Source organism: Diuraphis noxia, unplaced genomic scaffold (assembly GCF_037042655.1).
Source record: "Diuraphis noxia isolate RWA-SAM2 unplaced genomic scaffold, SU_Dnox_SAM2 contig0008, whole genome shotgun sequence".
Lineage (NCBI taxonomy): Eukaryota > Metazoa > Arthropoda > Insecta > Hemiptera > Aphididae > Diuraphis > Diuraphis noxia.
The window spans coordinates 4,169,112-4,195,434 of NW_028301718.1; the positions used below are offsets into that span (position 1 = coordinate 4,169,112).

Sequence of the window (26,323 nt, forward strand, 5' to 3'; positions counted from 1 at the left end):
ACAAGTCTACAACTAGACTAGTAAAATTAATTAGTTATACCCTATAGGCCTATAGGTTGTGCATAAGAGATTACGGTTGATATTAATTGGAGGTAAGGTTATAAATTGTTACCTCCAACGTATGAATAATTATCGGTTCCGATTATAACAGTTCGAATTAAACGGGGGGGGGGGGGGGGGGTTAAACACGCAACAACCCACCCGAGCAACCGGGACAACGCCATTGCTTGTTGTATAAATATTAAATTATATAGGCTAACGCATTACACGTCTACACACCGTGTTGCTGCATGAATAATCACTAAACATTTTAATGAATCAGTGGTGATGTTCGCCGTGCGCTCCTACTTTTAATATCGCGGTTAGCGCAAACGACTTGCGTAGTGATGGACGGGGGTGGGATCTCCCACGGCGTACAAAAAGAAAGGGTTAATAAATATAATATAATAACAAATTACTGAATATTAACTAATATAGGCGCCAGACATATATTGTCAACAATAAACATATATATATATAATAATTACGCGGGCCCGTACGCGGAAAGACAAATCAATTAATAATAATATATAAAGTCAATCAAAAAAGGTTTGATTGCTTATCCAATAAAAATACAATTTTGCTATACAACAATTATTAATACAAAAAAAAAAACAAGGTGAAACCTGTGCTGCTGCTTCTCCGTTGAATCCAGGCTGGAACGGCGACAGCCTTTTGAGATGCTGACCGTGATGACACTCAATAACAATAAAATAATTATTATATAGTCGCTCAAATAAAGCCCGAGTGTAGTGAGCAAGTCTGACCCCAACTATCTCAGAGCTACGACAGTTGCCACTACACTTCACGATATAATAAAAAATTAAAAAATTAAACACCAAAAAGCAACACGGGTCAGTTGACCACGAGGTCACCAAATACTAATACTATACAATATATTATATTATACGGAAACCGCAGGCGAACACACGCCAGGTTCGGCGGCTGGTGAAAAACAAAAAAACGGTGATGGCCAGACGAGTGAGAGTCGTGGACATCGGCCGGCAATATAATATGACAAGGAGGGGGATGAATGGATGATTTGTCGTCATCGTCCGATCGCGCGACGTAGAGGCTGGATAGCAGCTTTAATAATATAGAAGCGTCGCCGTGACGTCAATCGCGCTCGAACAGGTGAGATAACTAACTTTTGATCATGATATCGTGGTTCATAAATCATAATTGGTCCATTAAATATACATTTGTATGTATTTTTATAGTTGTATGTAATATTAAGACTAATAAGATTTTAAGAGAGTTGAGTAACCTTGATTTTAGAGCATTTATTGTAAATAATAAAAATGTACTAACTATTCTCTTATAGTCTTATAAATTGAGAGTATTATATTAATATGAAGACATAGTTATGTAATACCTAATATTATGATTTATAATACATATTCAAATTAAATTAATCATTTGTTAAACAAAAAAACAATAGTAAACAAAAGTATAAAATATAAGTTTAATTTAATTTATAATGTTATTTTGAATTACCGCCATAAAAGGGGTATCTAGTAGATCAAGGGAGTTCTAAACGCAAAATGGGTAATTTAGATCAGGCCTACGACACTCTCCCAAATCCCAATGTTAATTGAAAAAAGTGGGGACATGGCCTTGAGCTCATGGGTACTGCCATTTTGTTAGTTATGAGAATCAGCTGACGGCTCATATCAGATATTTCAATAATTGATAGTTGATACTTGATACCATTATGATAACACAGAAATTTTATTAATTCCATAATTTATTATTTATTATTATGCTTTAATAAATTATATTATATCGTCAAACATGTTTTTTTTCATTTTTGTGCCTGTGTGCAATGTTTTATAATAATATAATATTATAGTAATGGAACAAAACGATGCAGCACACGTCATAACCATGATTGTTTTAATTATTATTTATAATTATAATTACTAACAATAATTAAAACAAAAAAAATTACTGAACGTGTTTAGCGAAAAATTATAAGTTAAATGTTGTAGTAAAGCCATAGCCCGTAAGCCGTTTAGTCAAAAACGTAAACAAACAACAAACCGTTTATCTCAAAAAAAAAATCGTTCATAACAACACTTCTAAACCACCAGGTAATCATTTACAACTTCAACACTAAACCACCAGAGATCGACCACCAAGCAGGTGGGGATTGCAGAGTGTCGCTTCTATATTGTTCTGTGTTTAGATCCCCGGCTAGTATATTGTCAATTAGTTCCCTATGGTTATTTAGATCCCCTGTCAATTAGATCCCTTAGTGTCATTTAGATCATGGGGATCTATTTGGACGGGGATCTAGGTGGCCGTTCACCGAAATATCAGACCTCGTCGCTTAACCATTCTATCTTAAACCGTGATTCTGAGGAAGTAATCCGCGGTATAAATTATTGTAGATATGAGGTATATCTGATATAAAGTGATACTAATGATACTGTGGTGCTCGTGGGCGTGATCGGACTGTCACACCTAACGACCACTATTTTTTAGAACGGAAATCAGAAGGTTTTAATTAATAAGTATATGAACAACGACAAGTTTAAAATATTTCGAATAAATAGTTTTATTGATCGACACGATACGTACACTAGTTTTATATAATCTAAACTGCGACACGCGCGTTATGATCGGGTAGCTTCACAAGTCGTGAGGGTAAAGGCGATGTGCAATTTAGGTAGATCGCGGACGTGTTTGCGTTTCGGTGGCAAAAAACGGAGAGACTCGTTACGGCGAGCGATGGTGGCTTCGAGCCCGTAACGGCGAAAAAGTTATCGCGCCTTGCGCGCGGTGGGAGGAACGCGTATGAAAAATCGTCACGGACGACGTTACAAAGAGCATAAATATACAAATAAAATAAGTTAAAATAATTCACGCAGTGAATAATACAAGGAACATAGACAAAAAATACAAGTACAAATAATTCAATGTTAGGAACAAAATGGTAACGACAATAATAAACGGACGCGCTAGCGTAAGTGGTGATAACACGTCGTAATCACCACAATACTAATAGAGTCAACTGATACTGTCTAGTAAAGAACAAAAACAATTCAAAATATCTTATAAAACTAATGTCTAATAACTATTAAGTATTAATTTAAAAGTAATAAGTTCTTGTCTTTAACATATTTAGTATGATATTATTTAAACTCTAAAGTTGTATACAACATTTTTTAATATTTGAATATAAAATAATATCTGTATCATGAATCATGAATCATGTAGGACGTAGGTTAGGCTATACACTGTAGGCTCTCTATACTCTGTTGACTATGTAATTGGTTTTAGTGAAGAAATTTTAATTAAATTATCCTAATTATTTATTTTAATATAATTCACAATTTTTGAATGTATTATGTATAAGTGTTTATTTTATTGTAGTAGTGCTAATTATGTTTTCTATTTTATAAATTTATATTGAATCATTGAAAGTAATTGAGTTTTTGATTTAATAAGCTTCAAAATGTCCACGTAAGAATATTCAATCAAAATAATTTAATACCTACATTACAATATACCTATTTTATCACTTATATTGTATTTAATTGTTTAAAAATTATTTTTTTTTATTATCAGGGAATGGTCCTGTGATGGTGGTTTAATAGTTGATACAGAAGATTATGAAGATGTATCCAGCAATTTAGACGTACTCTCAGATTTTTCTTGTGACCACACAAATGATATGGATTGGTATTTTCCTGTGGTTCTTGAATTATGTAAAGATAGACAATGGTTATTGTTTGAAAATAATTTTTCTTTAAACGAAACATCTATTTTCGAAATTTGTTATATTCTCAAAAATAAAATTTTATGTGAATTTCAAACAGAAATATTTTTACAGCGCCCGTTTATTATTCAGGTAATTTAAATTAAGATTTTTGATTTCTCAATATTAATTTTAGAAATTTTCAATTACGATTATAGAAATTATTTAAATGGCTAAATGAAAACAAAGAAAAAGAGTTGATACTGGAATGTTTAATGTATTTGGTAGAAAAATTAATAAAAAGACACCATGAATGTACTATTGGTTTATGTGTAAGTATATTTGATTTTTGATTAGTCAGTGAGATCTATATTCAATCAAATAAAAATGTTTAATATCTATAACATAAAATGACTTTAAATTATTATAGATTATGTTTGGGATTCCTTTAAAAGATTTTGTTTGCCTAAATATTTTATTCTGATAATGAGTTTAAATTCTTTGTAAATTATTTAAGTACAATAAATATATAAATATGTTCCTTTTAAAAAAATATCTATATTTTATATTGTTTTACAATTTTATTATGGAAGATTTTATTATTTTATTTCAGGACAACAATGAAATTATTAATTCCAATTACGATTCTAGTTCTCATATATCAATAGGAGAAACTAATAGTGAATCTAAAACTCTTGTTAGTATTTTATAGATTTATAATAGTTATATAGACATTTTTGGATTAATAATATTTTTTTAATCATGCCACATAATTTTAGGATGAAGTTTCACGCTGGGGTATTGCTAAATTTTGTGTTTTACTGATGCCTATACTATTAAAACATATTAGCTTTAATAGTGAAGGAGCTTTTTCTTTGTTTATGTCCAGCATGCATCTTTTATCATCCATATCTAATAGCTGTAATGTTAAGTTGTACATAGAATTAATATTTGCTGATCATACAATAAAAAATATACGATTGTAAGTTTTAACGTTAAAATAAAAATATGCACCGTTAATTTAAAAAAAAAAAAAACTATTAATTTTATATTTACCAAAAAATTTTTTTAGAAATGAACCTCTATCTTCACTTAAGTTTTTAATTATTGCCAAGGAAATATTAAAACATGGTTCGCCTAATGAGCAATTTAAAATAATTATTTGTGACATACTTAAACAACCATATTGGATTCATCTTTATCCTGAATTGTACCACCAACTGTATCAAAAATGTATTAATGTGAGTTGTAATTTAATTGGTTTTTTAAAATAGAACCTCGCTTTATTATGTTGTATAGTAACTAAAATATAATTTTCTTATTTTAGGAAGAACTGTTAGAACAACAGATTATTAAAAAGGTCAATGATGCTTATATTTTATCATCCACTTCCAATTTAGATATAAAACAGTTTGCAAATTTATTTAGAAGTTCATTACCTATTATATCTTTCCTTAAACAGTTTAATTTGATTGATAAATTTATTACAAACACTTTTAGATATGGGTAAGTAGCATACACTATAGTAATCTGTCAAAAAGTTAATTTTAAAAAAAGTTGAACAAAATGTCCAAAAACACAAAATTTTCATTTTTAATTATATTATTATGTAGGTATTTCATATATAATTAATATTCATTTAAAAGTGTATTTATGATTGATATTATTATTTACTATATTAATATATTATGTTTGAATTTGATGACTATTCTTTATACTTACGTTTAGTTAAAATTTACTATTCAAACCCAATCAATCACAACCAATTTCAATAATAATCATTTAAAATAAGTTATGTTTAAGAAATGTTGAATATAAACATCCAGTCACTCTACAATAATAATAAAAATTGAATATAAAATATGTACCAACTCTTAAACAATGACCTGTACGACTTAAAAATTCTTCTATTGTCGATTCATGGTTGCTAATTATTTTTATGTATTTGTTTACCTAATAGTCCACAATTATATTAAATTCAAATTACCAAATTAATTTTTTTTTTAGTTATTATTATATTATTATTATTAGCTTTTAATATATAACTATTACAGCTCAAAAGTTACAAGTACTAAAAAATATTAAAGTATTAAAATTATTTATACATAATACCTATACACTTACAAATAAATTATAGAATTATCAATAAAAAGCGGGTAAGTGGGTTTTGCTCTGCTGTTTTTTTTTTTAAATTAGGGGGTGGGGTGGACCTCTGACTAGGGTAGGTTAAATTTGAATGCAGTGATAATAGGTATCATTGTATACGAAAAACGATTCTGAACGGAGATGGTTTATCTGACTAGGGTATATTATAGATCATTAAAAATTTTCAAATCTTAGATTTAAAAAGACAATTTTTTATGAATTTCTAGCTTAAAATAATTTTTAAGTATGTTGTCAAAATTAAAATTTAAATGCTTGTAAAACAAAAAAATGTGAGTATGCATCATTTCTTTTATTTTTCAACTGCTATAGTAAAAATATTTAGGAGCTTTGTATTAAATTTTCAAATCTTAGATATAAAAGGAAAATTTTTTATGAATTTCTAGAATAAAATAATTTACGAATTTTCGAGATTTTTACGTATGTTGTCAAAATAAAAATTCGAATGCATGTAAAAAAAAAATTGTGGTTATACATTTCTTTTATTTTTCAACAGCTATTGTAAAAATATATTATATTTATATTGTATTAAATTACTTGCAAATTTTCGCATTTTCGACAGATTTCGTAAAAATTTGAACTATAAACGCTTATAAAAAAAATTGTGCTTATGTATTATTATAATTTTTTAATCACTATAAGAATAACTCATGAGGAAGTTTGTATTCAATTTTCAAACAAATTCTTCTCTATTATCCATGAAAACATTTCGTAATCACAATATAATCATCTCGTCTAATTATAGATGTGTTACAATCTGTGGTACAATTATTGAACAAAATTTCAATTTTTCAATTTCCGATCTAAGTATCTACGACTTATAATTTTTGAAGTATAACAAATAATATTTAAATTCGTTTGACTCGTTTGAGGATAAATCTTTATCATTACGCGATTTCATAAAAATTTAAAACTCAAACGCTCAAAACATTTTTCCTATAATGACGCTTTAAATTTTCTCTATAGCTATTTGAAGCAAAACTTATGGAAAACTTGGTGTTAAATTGTATAACCTTAAATATAAATACAAACAATATTATGAGTTTTGAACTACAAAATAATTTGCAAATATTCATGGTTTTGACAAATTTTTGTCAATATTTGAAATTCAAATGCTAATAAAAATTTAATTTGAATTGCCGGTGGACATTTTTTTTGTGATTAAGATTGATAAAATTGTAAGGAATCTTGTATTAAATTTTCAAATCTTAGATTTAAAAAGAAAATTTTTTATGAATTTCTAGCTTATAATAATTTGCAAATTTTCGTGATTTTTACGTATGTTGTCAAAATTTAAATTTAAATGCTTGTAAAAAAAAAATGTGACTATACATTTCTTTTATTTTTCAATTGCTATTGCAAAACTATATTATGAGCCTTGTATTAAATGCTCAAATCTTAGAATTAAAAAGAAAAACTTTTATGAATTTTGATCTAAAAAAATGCTTATAAAAAAAATCGTGCTTACGTATTTTCAATATTTTTTAACTACTATTGTTACAATGTATTAGAAGCCTTCTATTACATTTTCAAGCTTTTCTACCGAAAAAATAATTTTTTGTCGATATTTATAGAAAAAAAAACTAAAAAAGTTGAAAAATTAAAATGTCAGTCAACAGCTCAAAACAAATCTAAATATTTTGAAAATTTTATCAAATATATAAAATACCTATATTAACATTCATTGAAAATTTCAAGTATCTGCGGTCATTTATTTAGAGTTACACCAAAATAAGGAAATCGCTAAAATTTAAAATCCAATATTGTAAAAATTTAATTTGAATTTCCTGTGGAATTTATATTTGTGATAAAGATTGAAAAACTTGTAAGGAATCTTGTATTAAATCTTGAAATCTTAGATTTTAAAAGAAATTTTTTTATGAATTTCTAGCTTAAAATAATTTTTGAATTTTCGTGATTTTTACGTATTTTGTCAAAATTCAAACTTTGAATGCATATAAAAAAAAATTGTGACTATGAATTTCTTTTATTTTTCAACTGCTATTGTAACTATATGTTAAGAGCCTTGTATTAAATTTTCAAGCTTTTCTGCCGAACAAATACATTTTTATCGATATTAATTTTAGAAAAAATTAATAATTATCGAAAATTTGAAATGCCTATGAATAGTTCAACTTAAGTCGAATATTTTTGAAAATTGCATGGTGGATAGAATATACTTATATAAGCATTTGGTGAAACTGGCAAAACTATATTATGAGCCTTGTATTAAATTCTCAAATCTTAGAATTAAAAAGAAAAACTTTTATTATGTAAGATTCCTTACAAGTTTTTCAATCTTTATCACAAATATAAATTCCACCGGAAATTCAAATTAAATTTTTATGAGCATTTGAAATTTAAATTTTTACAATATTGGATTTTAAATTTTAGCGATTTCCTTATTTTGGTGTAACTCTAAATAAATGACCGCAGATACTTGAAATTTTCAATGAATGTTAATATAGGTATTTTATATATTTGATAAAATTTTCAAAATATTTAGATTTGTTTTGAGCTGTTGACTGACATTTTAATTTTTAAACTTTTTTAGTTTTTTTTTCTATAAATATCGACAAAAAATTACTTTTTCGGTAGAAAAGCTTGAAAATGTAATAGAAGGCTTCTAATACATTGTAACAATAGTAGTTAAAAAATATTGAAAATACGTAAGCACGATTTTTTTTATAAGCATTTTTTTAGATCAAAATTCATAAAAGTTTTTCTTTTTAATTCTAAGATTTGAGAATTTAATACAAGGCTCATAATATAGTTTTGCAATAGCAATTGAAAAATAAAAGAAATGTATAGTCACATTTTTTTTTTACAAGCATTTAAATTTAAATTTTGACAACATACGTAAAAATCACGAAAATTTGCAAATTATTATAAGCTAGAAATTCATAAAAAATTTTCTTTTTAAATCTAAGATTTGAAAATTTAATACAAGATTCCTTACAAATTTTATCAATCTTAATCACAAAAAAAATGTCCACCGGCAATTCAAATTAAATTTTTATTAGCATTTGAATTTCAAATATTGACAAAAATTTGTCAAAACCATGAATATTTGCAAATTATTTTGTAGTTCAAAACTCATAATATTGTTTGTATTTATATCTAAGGTTATAAAATTTAACACCAAGTTTTCCACAAGTTTTGCTTCAAATAGCTATAGAGAAAATTTGAAGCGTCATTATAGGAAAAATGTTTTGAGCGTTTGAGTTTTAAATTTTTATGAAATCGCGTAATGATAACGATTTATCCTCAAGCCAGGTATATGTATATCTATGATAATTGATAATATAAAGTATTATGAATTATGATAACTACATGCAATGTTTTTGGAAAAATTGATTAACCATGCCATATGCAAAATGCGTCTTAATTGAAAAATAATATATTTGTTTCAAAATAGAATATATGACAATATTTAAATATAATATATCCTATACTGACAAATCATCTCCGTTCAGAATCGTTTTTCGTATACAATGATACCTATCATTGCATTCAAATTTAATCCCATCCATTACAGTAACCTACAGTACAGCAGAGCGACATCTACGACTTTTTTTTTTCTCGATTTTTTTGAAAACTGTTGAAAAATGTTTACTTTTGACCTGTATAATGCACCAAGGATATTCACTTTTACATCGGAAACCACCTCCAAAGTTTGAAATTGAAGCATTATTTTGACTAGTTATGCTGTACACAGACACACACAAAAAAAAAAACACACACATCATTGTAAAATCAATACATTCATCACTTCTTTCAGAATCTAAAATTTAATTAAAATATTTTGTATTTTCGGACTTCTTGTCAAACTATTTCCTAAATGGACTTTCGTCCATACATATTTTGTCTCCAGACTTTTCATCTGGGATTCATATACTCTACTACATATAGTTAAGATATATTTAAGTTGCATAACAAAGTAGATAATAGGCAATAGTCAATGAGTTTTAAGTAATTTAGTATTAACAACTACGACTAGTTAAAAATATAACAGTAAATAACTGCAAAATTTCAAAAAATGATGTGAAATGTTTCAAGTTTCTATTAAAACTATATTATAAATAACAAAAATCATTTGATCTTAACCTATAATTTTTTTTCATTTTCAATAAAAGAATTTTATAATGATTCTCAATATTTAATATTAAAAATAACTTCAAAACTGTTTTCATATTTTTGTATTTTTGATAAAGTTTCAAATATTGTTATAAATATTTTAAAAAACTGATTTCAAGTAAAAATATCTATTTTTCCTACACATATTTTTTTACCCTAATTATTTTTAATGTACTTATATCTTTAGATTCAATTTTCTACTTCAAACCACCCTAAATTGAAAATTGAAGCATTTTACTGCTCAAAAAATATACATTATTGTTAAACCAAAACATACATCACTTTGTTTCAGAATCTAAAAGAATGAAAATTATTAAAACTAAAAATACATTTAGATTTCATTTTTAATTAAAAACATTATTTTTTATGGATTCACACAACAACTTATTGTTTACATTTTTTAAGGTATTGTTTGGCGACAATTTCACTACTTATATTACTTTTTAATTGTCTATTCTCAAACAGAATCACGAATATTTAGATAAATTAATTATTTAAATAACCTTGTTATTCAAAATGTATTATAGGTAATAGTAAATTACCGGGATTTAATAATAAAATATTTTATTTAAAAGTAATAATTATTTAAACTTAAAATTAAGTTACTTATTTTAGAAATAAATTTACCTCATAATACAATTTTTAATTAGCTACCTATTCAAATATTAGTTTTTACAATTGTCCTAATATTGCTTTTATTATTTTCTTTAGAAAGTTAACAGAAACAACAGATATTCAAAAAGAATACAGCAATATTTTACTAAATTTGCTTTCTTTTAAATCTGTAGATATTGTATTACACACATACTTAGCACTTAATAATACATTGAAGAAAATATTTTTTTATTTAAATTTTGAATCGAATAAAATTAACCGGTTAATAAACAATGTATTATCTACTAATGTGTTGAATGAAATTATATGTTTCGGCTGTAATAATTCAAACCAACAGGTATGTTAATTTTATTTTTTAAACTATTGATTGTTAAAATAAATATATTGTATTTAGATATGTCAATCAGCATCAGAAATTATAGAACAGATGATAAAAAATAAAAACATAATAAATGATAATCAATGGAAATATTTTTTAAATAATTTGGCTCCAATCTTTCCAGTATTATATTGTTATGCTAACCAAATATCTACATTCGGTCAAATTGTTTTGAATTTGTTTGATCCTGATCAAGCAAAGAAACTCAATATTTCAAAATTAGTGGTATGTTATTAATTTATAATTGTATTGTAATACTAGCCCTCCGTGCTAGTTTTATTGTAATGTATATTTTATATAAGTATTAATATATATAAAAGGTTAGGTAAATAATTTTTTTGTATTTTTTCAATTGAAATCTAGACCTTTTGATATGCAGTTTGGTATGAGAAGTGAATTTATCTATTTATGTTATTGATTACATTAATTTAACTGAGACAAAAGAAAACTAATTCAAAGTATAATTTTTTTTCTTAAAATTATTGATAACCTGTTTATTATTAGGGCAGTGTGTTTTCTAAGTATCTTCCAAATGTAACGAATAAATCAAACAATATACTATCACAATATATAATTTTGAAATATTTTACTTTATTATTTGTATTAGTTTATACATTTAAAAATCATAATTTATCATAATATATTTAAATAATTAATTTGATTTTTAGATACTTCATTCGGCAGTTGCAATGATGTTCAGCAAAGACAAAAACACTCGGTTTGAAGCAAATAATAGAATTACATGGATTTTTAAAACATCTCTAAATAAAAACATTAAACTGCCTAATGATATTTTTTTAATAGAAATTGATGAAGTAAATGACCAAGTAGACAAACCTATTGGTGAATATAATGTACGTAATATATATGAATGTTTTCTTATTTTTAATTTATTAAATAAATTATACAGTGGTGACTGGTAGAGTAAACTTGCTGTAAGCCTTGTAAGTTTATCAAATAATCATAATGTATTATTTTCCTTTCAACTCTATAAATTTGTTGCAAAATCGTGACAGCTACATGTAACCCAAGTACATGAACGAATATTAATAATCGTAAAATAATTGATCACTTGGAAATTTCCAAAATAGACTTAGTATTTGGCACTATTACAATAACTTTCATAATATATTTTAATTTAATTTAATTTTAGAATCTGAGTGGAGCGATGAATGTATTGATTTTACCATGATTTTTTTTTTGTGCCTGTCATCACGTTTTGGGGCAGTAAAAATGCTTCAATTTTTGACTTAAGTACCTCGTTCGATCAGAAAGTGAATCTAGTTGGTACTTTGGGGGGTCAAAAGTAAAAAATTCTTAATACTTTTCTAAATAATCGAGAAAAACAAACTAAAAATTAAGGAAAATACGGGAAATTTTACGCACTATCAGTTTTCGACAAAATTTATTTTGGTTTTTGATGTAACTTTATAACAAATGACCATAGATACATAAAATTTTTAACGAATGTTTATTGTTTATATAAGTATATTCTATCCACCATGCAATTTTCAAAAATGTTCGATTTAAGTTGAACTATTCATAGGTATTTGCAGTTTTTGATCATTATTAGTTTCTTTTAAATAATATCGACAAAAATATATTTGTTAGGCAGTAAAGCTTGAAAATTTAATACAAAGCTCTTAACATATTGTTACAATAGCAGTTGAAAAATAAAAAACTCATAGTCACAATTTTTTTTTTATAAGCATTCAAAGTTTGAATTTTGACAAAATATGTAAAAATCACAAGAATTCACAAATTATTTTAAGCTAGAAATTCATAAAAAATTTTCTTTTTAAATCTAAGATTTGAAAATTTAATACAAGATTCCTTAAAAGTTTTTCAATCTTTATCACAAATAAAAAGTCCACCGGAAATTCAAATTAAATTTTTATGAGCATTTGAAATTTAAATTTTTACAACATTGGATTTTCACTTTTAGCAATTTCTTTATTTTGGTGTAACTCTAAAACAAATGACCGCAGTCCGCATATACTTGAAATTTTCACTGAATGTTAATATAGATATTTTATATATTTGATAAAATTTTCAAAATATTGAATTAATATTGAAATATTGTTTTGAGCTGTTTACTGACATTTTAATTTTTCAACTTTTTAGATTCTGAACGAAGTGATGAATGTATTAATTTTACAATGATATGTGTTTTAGATTCTGAACGAAGTGATGAATGTATTGATTTTACAATGATGTGTGTTTTTTTTTTTTTTTTTTTTGTGTGTCTGTGTACAGCATAACTAGTCGAAGTAATGCTTCGATTTCAAACTTTGGGAATGGTTTCCGATGTAAAATTGAAGATCTTTGGTGTATTATAGAGGTCAAAAGTAAACATTTTCCAACAGTTTTCAAAAAAATCGAGAAAAACAAAAAAAAAATGACAGAAAAACGGGAATTTTTACGCAAAATCAGTTTTCGACCAAATCGATTTTTTTATATGGTTGTAATTCAAAAAATAATCACTTTAAATACTTGAAATTTTCACCAAATGTTTATGTTAGTGTTCTCTATATACAGTTTAATTTTCAAAAATGTTTGACTTTTTTTGAGTTATTTATAGACCACTGAAATTTACACTTTTTTTGAGAATTTTTTTTTGAAGTGTCGGTAAAAAAATGTTGGACAACCAAAAAAACTTGAAAATTTAATACAAGGTTCCTTATGAGTTTTTCTTATTGTAGCTAAAAAAAATTAAAAATCGTAAGTCACAATTTTTTTTAATAAGCTTTTATAGTTCAAAATTTTACGAAATCTGTCAAAAACGCGAAAATTTGCAAGTAATTTTGAAGTTGAAAAATCATAAAATTGTTTGCGTTTATAACTAAGGATTAAAAATACAACACTAAGTTCTCCATAAGTTTTCCTTCAAGTAGCTATAGAGAAAACTCGAAGCGTCTTTATAGGAAAAATTTTAATTGCGTTTGAATTTTAAATTTTTACGAAATAGCGTAACGATAACGATTTATCCTGAAACGATTTTAAATATTTGTTATTATTCAAAAAGTATGAGTCCTAGATACTTGAAAATTTTACCAGTTATTAAGATTGGCATTTTCTTTACATGATTTAATTTTCAAAATATTTTGACTTTTTTTGAGATATTTATAGACAACTGAAATTTTCAATATTTCTGAAAATTTTTTTGGAAGGGTCGATAAAATTTTTTGACCCTATCATAATACTTGAAAATTGAATACAAAGTTCCTCATAAGTTATTCTTATAGTAATCAAAAAATTATAAAAATACATAGGCACAATTTTTTTTATTAGCATTTGAAGTTCAAATATTGACTTAATACGTAAAAATTACGGCAATGTTCAAATTATCTTAGATAGAAATTCATAAAAATTTTTCTTTTTTGATCTAAGATTTGAAAATTTAATACAAGGCTCCTATAATATTTTTACAATAGCAGTTGAATAATAAAAGAAATGCGTAGTCACAAATTTTTTTTATAAGCATTTAAAATTCAAATTTTGACTAAATACGTAAAAATTACGGCAATGTTCAAATTATCTTAGATAGAAATTCATAAAAGTTTTTCTTTTTAATTCTAAGATTTGAGAATTTAATACAAGGCTCATAATATATTTTTACAATTGCAGTTGAAAAATAAAAGAAATATATAGCAACATTTTGTTTTTACATGCATTCAAATTTTAATTTTGACAACATCGTAAGAATCACGAAAATTCGTAAATTATTTTATTCTAGAAATTCATAAAAAATTTTCCTTTTATACCTAAGATTTGAAAATTTAATACAAGGCTCCTAAAATATTTTTACAATATCAGTTGAAAAATACAAGAAATGTATAGTCACATTTTTTTTTTTTACAAGCATTTAAATTTTAATTTTGACAACACACGTAAAAATCACGTAAATTCGCAACTTATTATAAGTTAGAAATTCATAAAAAATTTTCTTTTTAAATCTAATATTTGAAAATTTAATACAAAATTTCTTACAAATTTGTCAATCTTTATCACAAAAAAATTTCCACCGGAAATTCAAATTAAATTTTTATTAGCATTTGAATTTCAAATATTGACAAAAATTCGTCAAAACCATGAATATTTGCAAATTATTTTGTAGTTCAAAATTCATAATATTGTTTGTATTTATATCTAAGGTTATAAAATTTAACACCAAGTTTTCCACAAGTTTTGCTTCAAATAGCTATAGAGAAAATTTGAAGCGTCATTATAGGAAAAATGTTTTGAGCGTTCAAGTTTTAAATTTTTATGAAATCGCGTAATGATAACGATTTATCTTCAAACCAGGTATTCGCATATATAAGGTATTATGAATTATGATAACTACATGATAACTACATTAATTGATTAACCATGCCTTATGCAAAATGCGTCTTAATTGAAAAATAAAATATTTGTTTCAAAATAGAATATATGACAATATTTAAATATAATATATCCTAGAATGACAAATCATCTCCGTTCAGAATCGTTTTTCGTATACAATGATACCTATCATTGCATTCAAATTTAATCCCATCCATTACAGTAACCTACTGTACAGCAGAGCAACATCCACGACTTACCGTCTTTTTGGTTTTTTTTCTATAAATGTCGATAAAAATGTATGTGTTCGGTAGAAAAGCTTGAAAATTGAATACAAGGCTTCTAACATATTGTAACGATAGCAGTTAAAAAATATTAAAAATACATAGGCAAGATTTTTTTTTATAAGCATTTAAAGTTTAAATTTTGATTAAATACGTAAAAATTACGACAGTGTTCAAATTATCTTAGATAGAAATTCATAAAAGTTTTTCTTTTTAGATCTAAGATTTGAAAATTTAATAAAAGGCTCCTAACATGTTTTTACAATAGCAGTTGAAAAATAAATAGTCACAATTTTTTTTTATAAGCATTCAAGGTTTGAATTTTGACAACATATGTAAAAATCACGAAAATTCGCATATTATTTTAAGCTAGAAATTCATAAAAATTTTTCTTCTTAGATCTAAGATTTGAAAATTTAATACAAGGCTCCTAACATATTTTTACAAAAGCAGTTGAAAAATAAAAGAAATACATAGTCACAATTTTTTTTACCATCATTCAAATTTTAATTTTGACGACATACGTAAAAATCACGAAAATTCGCAAATTATTTTAAGATAGAAATTCATAAAAAATTTTCTTTATAAATCTAATATTTGAAAATTTTTAATAATCTATAATATATCCTAGACAGATAAACTGTCTCCGTTCAGAATCGTTTTTCGTATACAATGATACCTATCATTGCATTCAAATTTAACCTACCCTAGTCAGAGGTCCACCCCACCCCCTAATGTATAGCAGTGCGATACCCACTTACTCGCTATTTTTTGGTGTGAAGCTGCCCTAATATTCAATTATAAGAAAATGAATATGATTTATAATTGTTTATGTTTTTAGAAAAAGGATTTACATGACATGATAGATTTAATATCTAATGAATGTTCGAGTCATCAAACTATTAAATGTGCTTTATACAAAATATCAGTGATGCTTGAACATAATCATCTTCAACAACATTTTATTCAGACTGGAGGAATAGATATTATATTAAATTTACTTAAATCATCTAAAGTATTGATTATTAATTACTATTTATGATTTTTCTTTGCAGTATCTATTAATATCACTAATTATTTTTTAGGTGTTTGTTATTGAGCGTGGCTTGTTAATTGTATTATTAAAATTAATTTTATGTTTCACAAAGAAAAAAAAAAATAATATTAATGATCACAACTCATTAGCAAATAATATTGAAATACAACTTCTATTAATCTCAGGTACATCAATTATAGTACTACAATTGTTCATCTTTAAACTAAAAACTTTTTTATTTATTGCAGTTTTATCTGATTTCCATGAAGTTCCTCTTGTAAAACAATATGTGTTTCAAATTTTTTTTTATTGTATTTTCAATCAATATTTAACTTACTTTGGAGAAATACCAAAATTAGTTGCAAATAAAATAAATACTCCTATTCAATTCAACAAATCTTGTAATACAACTAATATTCCTGATGATGCAATGTTATTTTCAAGTAAGACTAAAAAAAATGTTATCAAACTTATTTGAATCAATAAATGTTATTTATTATTTATTTTAGAAATTAAAGAGAACCACAATTATATGGAAGTTATAATACTAACATGGAATTTGAAGAATTATGGTGGTATTGATGTATTTTTGGAAAATGGCCATACTGCAAACGGTCAAAACCATGAATTCATCAATGTTTTTCATCATTTTAGAAAAGCCTGTATTAACTGGTCAGTTAACAAATGTTTGGTTGACTTAATTGCTGCTAAGTCACATCAAGTAGCATTAGTCATTCTTGGTGATTTAAGGAGGTAACTATTTCATTTATTGTGTATGGCTTATATTTACAATAACTTACCATTTTTATTTTTATTTAAATGTATACCCAACAATTTTTTATGGTAGGGATGGTGAAACCTTTTTTGGGTCTAATGCCAAATTATTACAATTTTAAGGTTTTAACAATTTTTCATGTACCCAAAGTTTATAAACACTTAATAGAACATGATAAATATAATAATATTATAGTAGCATAATCAATTTTACATAGGAATATCATAATTTTTCACTATTTTAATTTTTTGCGTGCCATTAAAATTTGATTAACATGCCTCTTTTAGACCCGTGCCTTGGGTCATCACCCCTGCTATATGACCATTATTATAAATGATATGAACTTTCTGGTAGAAACTCTCGAGTTTTGAATATTGCTAAAATAGTTGTATAAATGATAAAATTACAATAAAATTGAAAAAAATTCACTCAAAACTTTTATCTTTTAATCTGTACTAACATGACAACGTATTTAAAACTTGCTTAGCAATAAATTGGAAAAGTAGAAGAAAAGTTGCATTCTAACAATGCCCTAAAACGTGAAGGTTGCCCAACGTGCCCTATTAATGTAGTACAAAATCCAAAATTGTTTCTTATGTGATATGTGAATCAGAACATTACATACTACACAAAATTTACTTCTTGGAGTTTAGAAACTGAAGGATGTTCATGTTTTATAAAAAATGTTGTTAATCTTAATCACATATTACAAATAAAAATAAAAATATATTATATTCAATCTGCAATAAAAATGTTTACAATAGGTAATTTGGAGGAGATAAAAGTATACAGGACTGGACAACATGATGAATGGGTGGGTTCAATGAATCTATTACATATTTCTAAGCTGTTGTTTATTTTTTCCCCTATTATTTATTTTGTATTTGGATTAAATTATGTAAGTTAATTGTTGTCTAGCTGGACTTCAAGATTTCGAGTGAATAGTGTTGCTAATTTGTTCGGATGTATTTTAACTCTCTGCAGGTTGAACCAGTTTTAGAATTCATTAAGGTGTTTGGAATGCGTCAGAGGCTCTGATTAGGTCGACATTTATTGAGATAAAGGTTGTATCGTCAGTGAAGGTTACAAGCATGGTGTCTTTAGTGTGAAATGTTATTACTGTTATAAGAGATGAGAAATTGAATTTTGACTCGTAGACCTTGCCAGATTAGTATGAGACTCCATCACAACAGTTTGCTTCGCTTATCACAAACCCCTAATAACTATAATTTAAATAAAAAAATTAAAATAATAATTTGTTATTTTATCATGTTAATATTGACATACTGTCAAGTCTTGATATCTCAAATTTCAAGGGAAGTAAAAATTAATTTGACATATATTTTTTGAGTTACATAACTTGAATTTTTTAAAGATACTTAACTAATTTGAGTTAGATATTATCATTATATGTATATTTATAAACTACAGTTACAATTAAAATATTGCATTTTAAAACTCATTTCCTATATAATATGTATTTATTAGGTAATATAATAGTGGTTTAATTTTATCTATGGCAGTCATATTTGATCCTCAAAAAATTTTAACTCTTTCTTTACTGTTTTTAATCCTACTACCCCTCCTGAACAATTCTATTTTTTTAAAACAAATGTTTGATTCTAATAATAAAATTTAAGATATAACTTTGAGTTATTTATGCCAACTAGTTTTACATTTGACTTATCACGACAAATATTGCACTAAGTGTATAGGAATTTCCTAAAGACAAAAAAAAATTGAGTTATCGAGACTAGACTATATGTATCATACTATTATTAGATTGAAAATTGTTGTCATATTTAGTCTTTATATTTTACATATTATGCTAACTAAAATTAGGTACATAAATAAGTTAGTGTATTATGTACTATATTGAGACTAAATATAACAATTTTTAACCTATTAATAGTATGATCTAAGACTTAAATAACTATTAGTTTATATCTAATTATTTCAATGTTATATTTAATTGTTTAAATATTGATTAAAAATTAAAAAACACTTTCTTTTTTTAAAATAAAATGTATTATTTATACTTTTTAATAGTTAAACAACAATTAATTTATTGAAATAAATATCTTATTTAGGTGTTTTTTATCAAAATCTTTTAATCCTTAGCTTGGAGTCAACCAAAACTAATTAAAAACTTGTAATTATTCATCACTTGAATGCGGGTAGGTAGTAGTATGATACAGAGGCGTAATTAGGAATTTGGTTTTTTTGTGGGGGGGGGAGATTTTATGATTTTAGCAAAATCTGTAAGCCTCATACAGTAACCTACCCAACCAAATATAAAATGTCAGCAGTAGAACAAAAGTTTTGAGGGGATCTATCCCCTCACTACCCCTTAATTACGCCCCTGGTATGGTACATGGTACACTGAACACTGAAGACTGAACACTTCAAAAAACATTAAAATTTTAAATGATTAATTAATGATAAAATGAAAATTATTATGGGTTTGTGATGATCGTACAGCTGTGATACTGATAAGAATAAAATTGCTGTCTTGACGCTTAGCTTCTATCATAGATTATATAAAACTATACTTGTATTCTGTACTTCAGCTGACCACAACTACACATAACGACATAACACATAGATAATATATACATGGATTGGACCTTCGACCATATAAGCTAATAGACGCGGCATACGGTAAATATCTTGACGCCAACATCATGTAGCGTGTGACGTCACGTTTGGGCAATAACGCCGGCCGGCGGCCGGACTTTAAATAATATTCCAATAAAATATGATCGATTAATGGCTAACTTACACATTTTAATTCTTAATTTCTTATTTCCTTACTATAACACTAATTACTATTTATCTATCTATCTGTGTATCTCGGTTTTTCTCCTATTTTACGAGTTATTTATTAATTAAAATATAATTATTAAATTAAATTTACCTAAATGATATATTTAGAACTAGTATATTGTTACCTCATTGTAAACTCTCAGATTAATATACACTTGAAATCATAAAATAGCAAGGCTGGGCAAGTTAACTATTTTTTTAAACTCGTTAAGACAAGTTAATATAGAAAAATTAAAAAGTAAGTTAAGTTTAAAGTTAAAAGTTACTTCTATTTTTTTTAACTTGCAAAAGTTACAAGTTAATTAGAAAATAAAAGTAACTTAACTTAGTTAAAAATAAGTTACTTTTTTTTTAGTATAAAATTAATAATTATATATATTATATATCATATGAATATCAAAAGTAAAATAATGCAACCAAAAACTAAGCTTTTCAACAATCATACTTTAACTATCATTATAATAAAACCATGATCATTTATCAAATATTTCAAAACACAATACTTTCAAGTTTCAAAGAAAGCAGTTTGAAACTATGAAAGCTGGAATGTGAAAAATAATTATCGACGACAAGGGACAGACTCGAGACATACAATACGACAGTAAACAATGTGTTCCAAACGGCAAACACTGTGAGCCTGTGAACGAGTGTCGAGTGAACACCAACGTCACCAACACCAAATAAAATAAACAAATTAATAATAACTCGAAATTGTTTTGCCTAAACGTGACGTCATATCATTAAACATGATGGCTACATAATTGTGCCTATGCAAGCATATGATATTAAGACGCGTCTATTAGCTTATAGGGTCGAAGGATAGGACATTAGGTGGTTTGGTATGTGCTCAAAGTGTTCATATGTTACCACAATGGTTATATCCGGTTAACACGTCTTGTGTAATCCTCAAATCTCTATAGCCTACATTGTACAATAAGTGATTACGTCACAATTTAAAAAGTAAAAATAAATTCATTTTTTATTAGTAAAATTATATTATAGACTATAGTTATTAAACTATCATTTATTCATTTGTCAATTTGTTATTACTGGTTTTTAAAAAGAATTAGTTTAGTAAATGTTGACCTAATTCTTAATTGTTCGTTTTTTTTTTTGATTTCGCAAAGTGTTATCTATGTTTATACTCTGTGTTGATAACATAGTTTTATCATAAACCACTAATGTAACCACATGTAACCAGTGTGGTAACATATATTCTCTTCGGTCACATTATACCGTGTGTATTAAGTATAGGGCAGCACTGTCCTATCCATGTATATATTATCTATGCAACTTCACCATAGTCAAACCGGTATTCTGTGTTTCGGTAACATGGTGGTGGCATTATAGTGTGTTAATGTATACCTAGACGTGACTGGCACAATTCCATATATATATATATATATATAATATTAAGAGTACTAATAGTACTATCTTACATCGTTTTAAATACAATCAGTTACAGACTTTACAGTCCAAAATCCGGGTTAGTTATTACTGATTACACATCTTCTGCAATTCAATGTTTGACTTTGAAAGATAATATTAATCATTGATTATTAATTAAGTTTATTTTTTACGTGGAGACGTGCAGTTTGTAGAGGTTATAACACCTAAAAAGTGATTTTTTTCTTGAAATATTAAAATTTCTCTCTATCTACCAAAGGTTAAGGTTAACTTATAGCTATTATTATATATTAGTTGTCAAAATGGCAATTTTTTTAAGATCATCAGTGTCTAAATCGAAATTGGTTTTTTCACTATCAAAAATTATAACACCTGTAACTTCAATGAAGCTGTCCACATGTAACTTAGAGTACATAATTACTGAAAAAGTTGGCGAGAAACAAAATGTTGGCCTTGTCAAACTTAATAGACCTAAGGCTTTGAATGCATTATGTGATGGTTTGGTCACAGAACTAACTGAAGCCGTATCTGCTTATGACGCTGATGATTCAATTGGAGCTATTGTTGTTACTGGTAGTGAACGTGCATTTGCGGCTGGTGCTGATATCAAGGAAATGCTTGACAAGACTTATTCAACTAACCTAAAAATTGGCTTACTTAAACAATGGGACAATCTGAGTAAATGCAAGAAACCAGTTATTGCTGCTGTTAATGGTTTTGCTCTAGGTGGCGGATGTGAATTAGCAATGATGTGCGACATAATCTATGCTGGAGAAAAAGCTAAATTTGGCCAACCCGAGATTGTGATTGGAACAATTCCTGGAGCTGGTGGTACTCAGCGTATGATACGTTCTTGTGGTAAAAGCTTTGCAATGGAAGTATGTTTATCTGGAAACCAAATTTCTGCCCAAGAAGCTTTAGCTAGAGGATTAGTTAGTAAGGTGTTTCCACCCGAAAATTTAGTAGACGAGGCTATTAAATTAGCTGAAAAAATAAGTGATCATTCGCCTTTAATTGTTGCATTATGTAAAGAATCTGTAAATTATGCATATGAATCAAGTTTAAGCCAAGGTTTACAATTTGAGAAGAAGTCATTCTATGGAACTTTTGCAACAGATGACCGGAAGGAAGGGATGACGGCGTTCGTTGAAAAAAGGAAACCAAACTTTTCTAATAATTAATTTTAAATATAATTCTATTATATAGTATTCAGTACTATTGTTTTTAGTGTTTTTACATTTAAATTTTAATATATCTATTGTTAATTTGTATACACAATATATTTATTATCTTTGTTCAGTGTTTATATCAAACTATTATCACTAAATATGAAGAAAAATTAAAATAGATGTTATTTGTAAGGGAAATTTAGTTAGCTGTGAACTACTTGTGATGTTAATAATACCTACAATAAGATAATAAAATATTTAAAAAAAAGTTTGTTGTACCCTACTGATGATAATGTTATTTTGAAATTTTAATTAATAAGACCAATAAATGTGTAATGAAATTGTAATATTTAAATTTGAGTAAATTCTTAAATACTACAAAAGTTCATTCCCTAGAGCTACCTAACTGGTATATACTTATTACAGTATTATACTGTATTGAAATTTATCATACATATTGATATCATTCTTATTATAATTTAAGAATATGTTCTAAATATATTAGTTAAATTAATGTAAAATATTATTTGCCCAGATATTTAGAAATAAGTGTATACATAGAGCAATTCAAAGTAAATGAAGAATTATTTGAAAATGCGTTAAAAAAGTTTTTGATATTGCCTCCAATTTTTTTAACTGATTTACAAACATTAATCGTTGTTTTAAAACTAATACACTTTGCATTGGCAAAAAGTATGTATCTTTATAATTAGATAAAATAAATTACCTTGATCCTCATTTTTTTTTTAATATTTCTAGGAGTATTAATTAATAAATTAAATTGGGTAGCTGAAATATTAACTAAGTCCAAATCTATGCATCACAATATGGCGGATGATTTTAAAAATGATGACAAATCAAAACAATTGGTTTGTAATTAATATTATATAGATAACATGTATATTTTTTCAAGTTAATAATAATATTTTTGTTTTCCAGTGTAATCAATTTTTTATTGAACTTTATGAGGTATATTGGCTTTGTTTAAAAAACTATAGCCAATTTTCAACATTAAATTTAACAAAACTATTATTTGATCGATTGGCATCTACAAAAAAAGAAATTGGTATAAAAATATTTATAACTATATTTAACTGTTGAATATCGCAAACCCATTTAAATCTAAATATACGGTGTAATTCAGTGAGTGCTCATCCCTCATCTCAATTCTCTATTTATCTAAATTTTAGATTCTGAGCGGAGCGATGGATGTATTGATTTTACAATATGTTTTTTTGTTTTTGTGGTGCACACAATAAGTTAGATTTTCCAGGTTGAAAAGTGAATCTAGTTGGTGCATTGGAGATGGAAATTCCCTGTAATTTTCAAAAGCACAGAGAAAAACAAAATAAGAAAAAACGAGAATTTTAAGCCAAATCAATTTTTGAGAAATTTGGTTTTAGATATTGGTATAACTCTAAAACAAATTACCGTAGACACTTAAAATTTTCACTGAATGTTTAAACTGGAATTTTCTATACTTATTATTAATAGCTAATGTAGTTAATGATGACTTATATATATTAATACTTTATAATACATTGTATATACCTACTATAAATAACTGAGTGAGTGAGATTTTTTATATGGTTGTAATTCAAAAAATAATCACTGTAAATACTTGAAATTTTCACCAAATGTTTATGTTAGTGTTATATATATACAGTTTAATTTTCAAAAAATTTGACTTTTTTTAAGTTATTTATAGACAATTGAAAGTATCGGTTAAAAATTTCGGATGACCAAAAAAAACTTGAAAACTTAATACACGGTTTCTATTGTTCTTATTGTAGCTAAAAAAAATTAAAAATCGTTAGTCACAATTTTTTTTTTATAAGCGTTTATAGTTCAAATTTTTACGAAATATGTTGAAAACGCGAAAATTTGCAAGTAATTTTAAAGTTGAAAAATCATAAAAATTTTTCTGTTTATAACTAAGGATTAAAAATATAACACTAAGTTTTTCTTTAAGTAGCTATAGAGAAATCTCTAAGCGTCGTTATAGGAAAAATTTAAAGTGCTTTTGAATTTTAAATTTTTTCGAAATAGCGTAACGATAACGATATATCCTCAAACGATTTTAAACATTTGTTATTATTCAAAAAGTATAAGTCGTAGATACTTGAAAATTTACCAGTTATTTAGATTGGCATTTTCTTTATATGATTTAATTTTCAAAATATTTTGACTTTTTTGAGGTATTTATAGACAACTGAAATTTTCAATTTTCTGAAAAAATTTTTTGAAGGGTTGATAAAATTTTTTCGGCCCAATCAAAATACTTGAAAATTGAATACAAAGTTCCTCATAAGTTATTCTTATAGTTATTAAAAAATTATGAAAATACGTAGGCAATTTTTTTTTATTAGCATTTGAAGTTCAAATATTGACTAAATACGTAAAAATTACGAAAATTCGCAAATTTTTTTAAGCTAGAAATTTATACAAAATTTTCTTTTTAATTCAAAGATTTGAAAATTTTTAATTATCTATAACAGGGGTCGGCAATAGGCGGCCCGCGGGTCATGTCCGGCCCGCGGAAGGGAAATAACTGGACCGCCAAAAATTATCTTAATTTTCCCATATATATAGGATATATATCACTCCCCCTCCGTTCATAACAAAAATTAAACCAATATTGAAATCGATTTCATTAGGCGCTGAGACAATAATAACGGTTTATGATTATCTGTATTCTGAGTTGTTGTTGAACGTGCCACAGTCATGGCTGCGGGCCGAGTCGCTTGCATTCGCGCGCGCGCGCGTGTGTGTGTAAAATACAATATTCAGAGGCGATCTATTTTTATGATTTATTAGGAAATTACGATAGCATTCATCGTATACCGCTGTTTATAATAATAGTCACGATAACAGAACACCATACATTGAACCTACTTCTTGAAACTTAGCTCAAGAAAAGAAATGTCATTTTTCTCATTAATACAATTTTGTTATTATTAGTATGAATGTATAATTACTTTATAAATAATTAAATACTTTGTCTTAAAATGTTTTTAATACAAAAATAAATACATTAATGATAAAATTAAGTTTAAGATTTTTTTGGCCCTCGAAATTTTTTTTTTTAAATATTTGGACCGCCATATAAATTAATTGCCGACCCCTGATCTATAATATATCCTAGACTGACAAATAATCTCCGTTCAGAATCGTTTTTCATATACAATGATACCTATCATTGCATTCAAATCTAACCTACCCTAGTCAGAGGTCCATCCCACCACCTATGTACAGCAGAGCGATACCCACTTTCCCGTTTTTTTTTTAAAAAATTAATATAGATAAAAATTTATTTGTTTGGCAGAAAAGCTTGAAAATTTAATACAAGGCTCTTAACATATTGTTACAATAGCAGTTGAAAAATAAAAGAAATTCATAGTCACAATTTTTTTTATAAGCATTCAAAGTTTGAATTTTGACAAAATACGTAAAAATCACAAAATATT

At 26.1% G+C, this 26,323-nt stretch overlaps 2 protein-coding genes across 3 annotated transcripts in view; both read left to right on the forward strand.

Annotated features, from left to right (window-relative positions):
- The first annotated feature begins 3,056 nt into the window (after positions 1 to 3,056).
- Positions 3,057 to 26,323, forward strand: part of LOC107167979 (uncharacterized) — a 31,268-nt gene continuing 8,001 nt past the window's right edge. The window contains exons 1-17 of one of the 2 annotated variants that reach the window (XM_089230447.1): positions 3,057 to 3,507; positions 3,613 to 3,895; positions 3,961 to 4,074; positions 4,356 to 4,439; positions 4,522 to 4,724; positions 4,815 to 4,983; positions 5,070 to 5,248; positions 10,754 to 10,994; positions 11,052 to 11,261; positions 11,705 to 11,890; positions 16,485 to 16,658; positions 16,729 to 16,864; positions 16,928 to 17,122; positions 17,189 to 17,432; positions 23,392 to 23,549; positions 23,616 to 23,725; positions 23,796 to 23,922. In XM_089230447.1, coding sequence (XP_089086573.1) covers positions 3,500 to 3,507; positions 3,613 to 3,895; positions 3,961 to 4,074; positions 4,356 to 4,439; positions 4,522 to 4,724; positions 4,815 to 4,983; positions 5,070 to 5,248; positions 10,754 to 10,994; positions 11,052 to 11,261; positions 11,705 to 11,890; positions 16,485 to 16,658; positions 16,729 to 16,864; positions 16,928 to 17,122; positions 17,189 to 17,432; positions 23,392 to 23,549; positions 23,616 to 23,725; positions 23,796 to 23,922 — 2,821 coding nt within the window. In that variant the 5' untranslated portion in view covers positions 3,057 to 3,499. Of the gene's footprint in view, positions 3,508 to 3,612; positions 3,896 to 3,960; positions 4,075 to 4,355; positions 4,440 to 4,521; positions 4,725 to 4,814; positions 4,984 to 5,069; positions 5,249 to 10,753; positions 10,995 to 11,051; positions 11,262 to 11,704; positions 11,891 to 16,484; positions 16,659 to 16,728; positions 16,865 to 16,927; positions 17,123 to 17,188; positions 17,433 to 23,391; positions 23,550 to 23,615; positions 23,726 to 23,795; positions 23,923 to 26,323 lie in introns of those variants that run through there. The other variant, XM_089230448.1, reaches the window with a different exon arrangement.
- On the forward strand, positions 21,710 to 23,211 carry LOC149054285 (putative enoyl-CoA hydratase, mitochondrial). The gene has a single exon (XM_089230455.1). The coding sequence runs from the start codon at positions 21,990 to 21,992 to the stop codon at positions 22,866 to 22,868; it is 879 nt and encodes a 292-aa protein (XP_089086581.1). The 5' UTR covers positions 21,710 to 21,989; the 3' UTR covers positions 22,869 to 23,211.

Excerpts from the sequence above, each read along its gene's own strand:
- LOC149054285 (XM_089230455.1), top strand. The coding sequence starts at position 21,990 with ATGGCAATTTTTTTAAGATCATCAGTGTCTAAATCGAAATTGGTTTTT.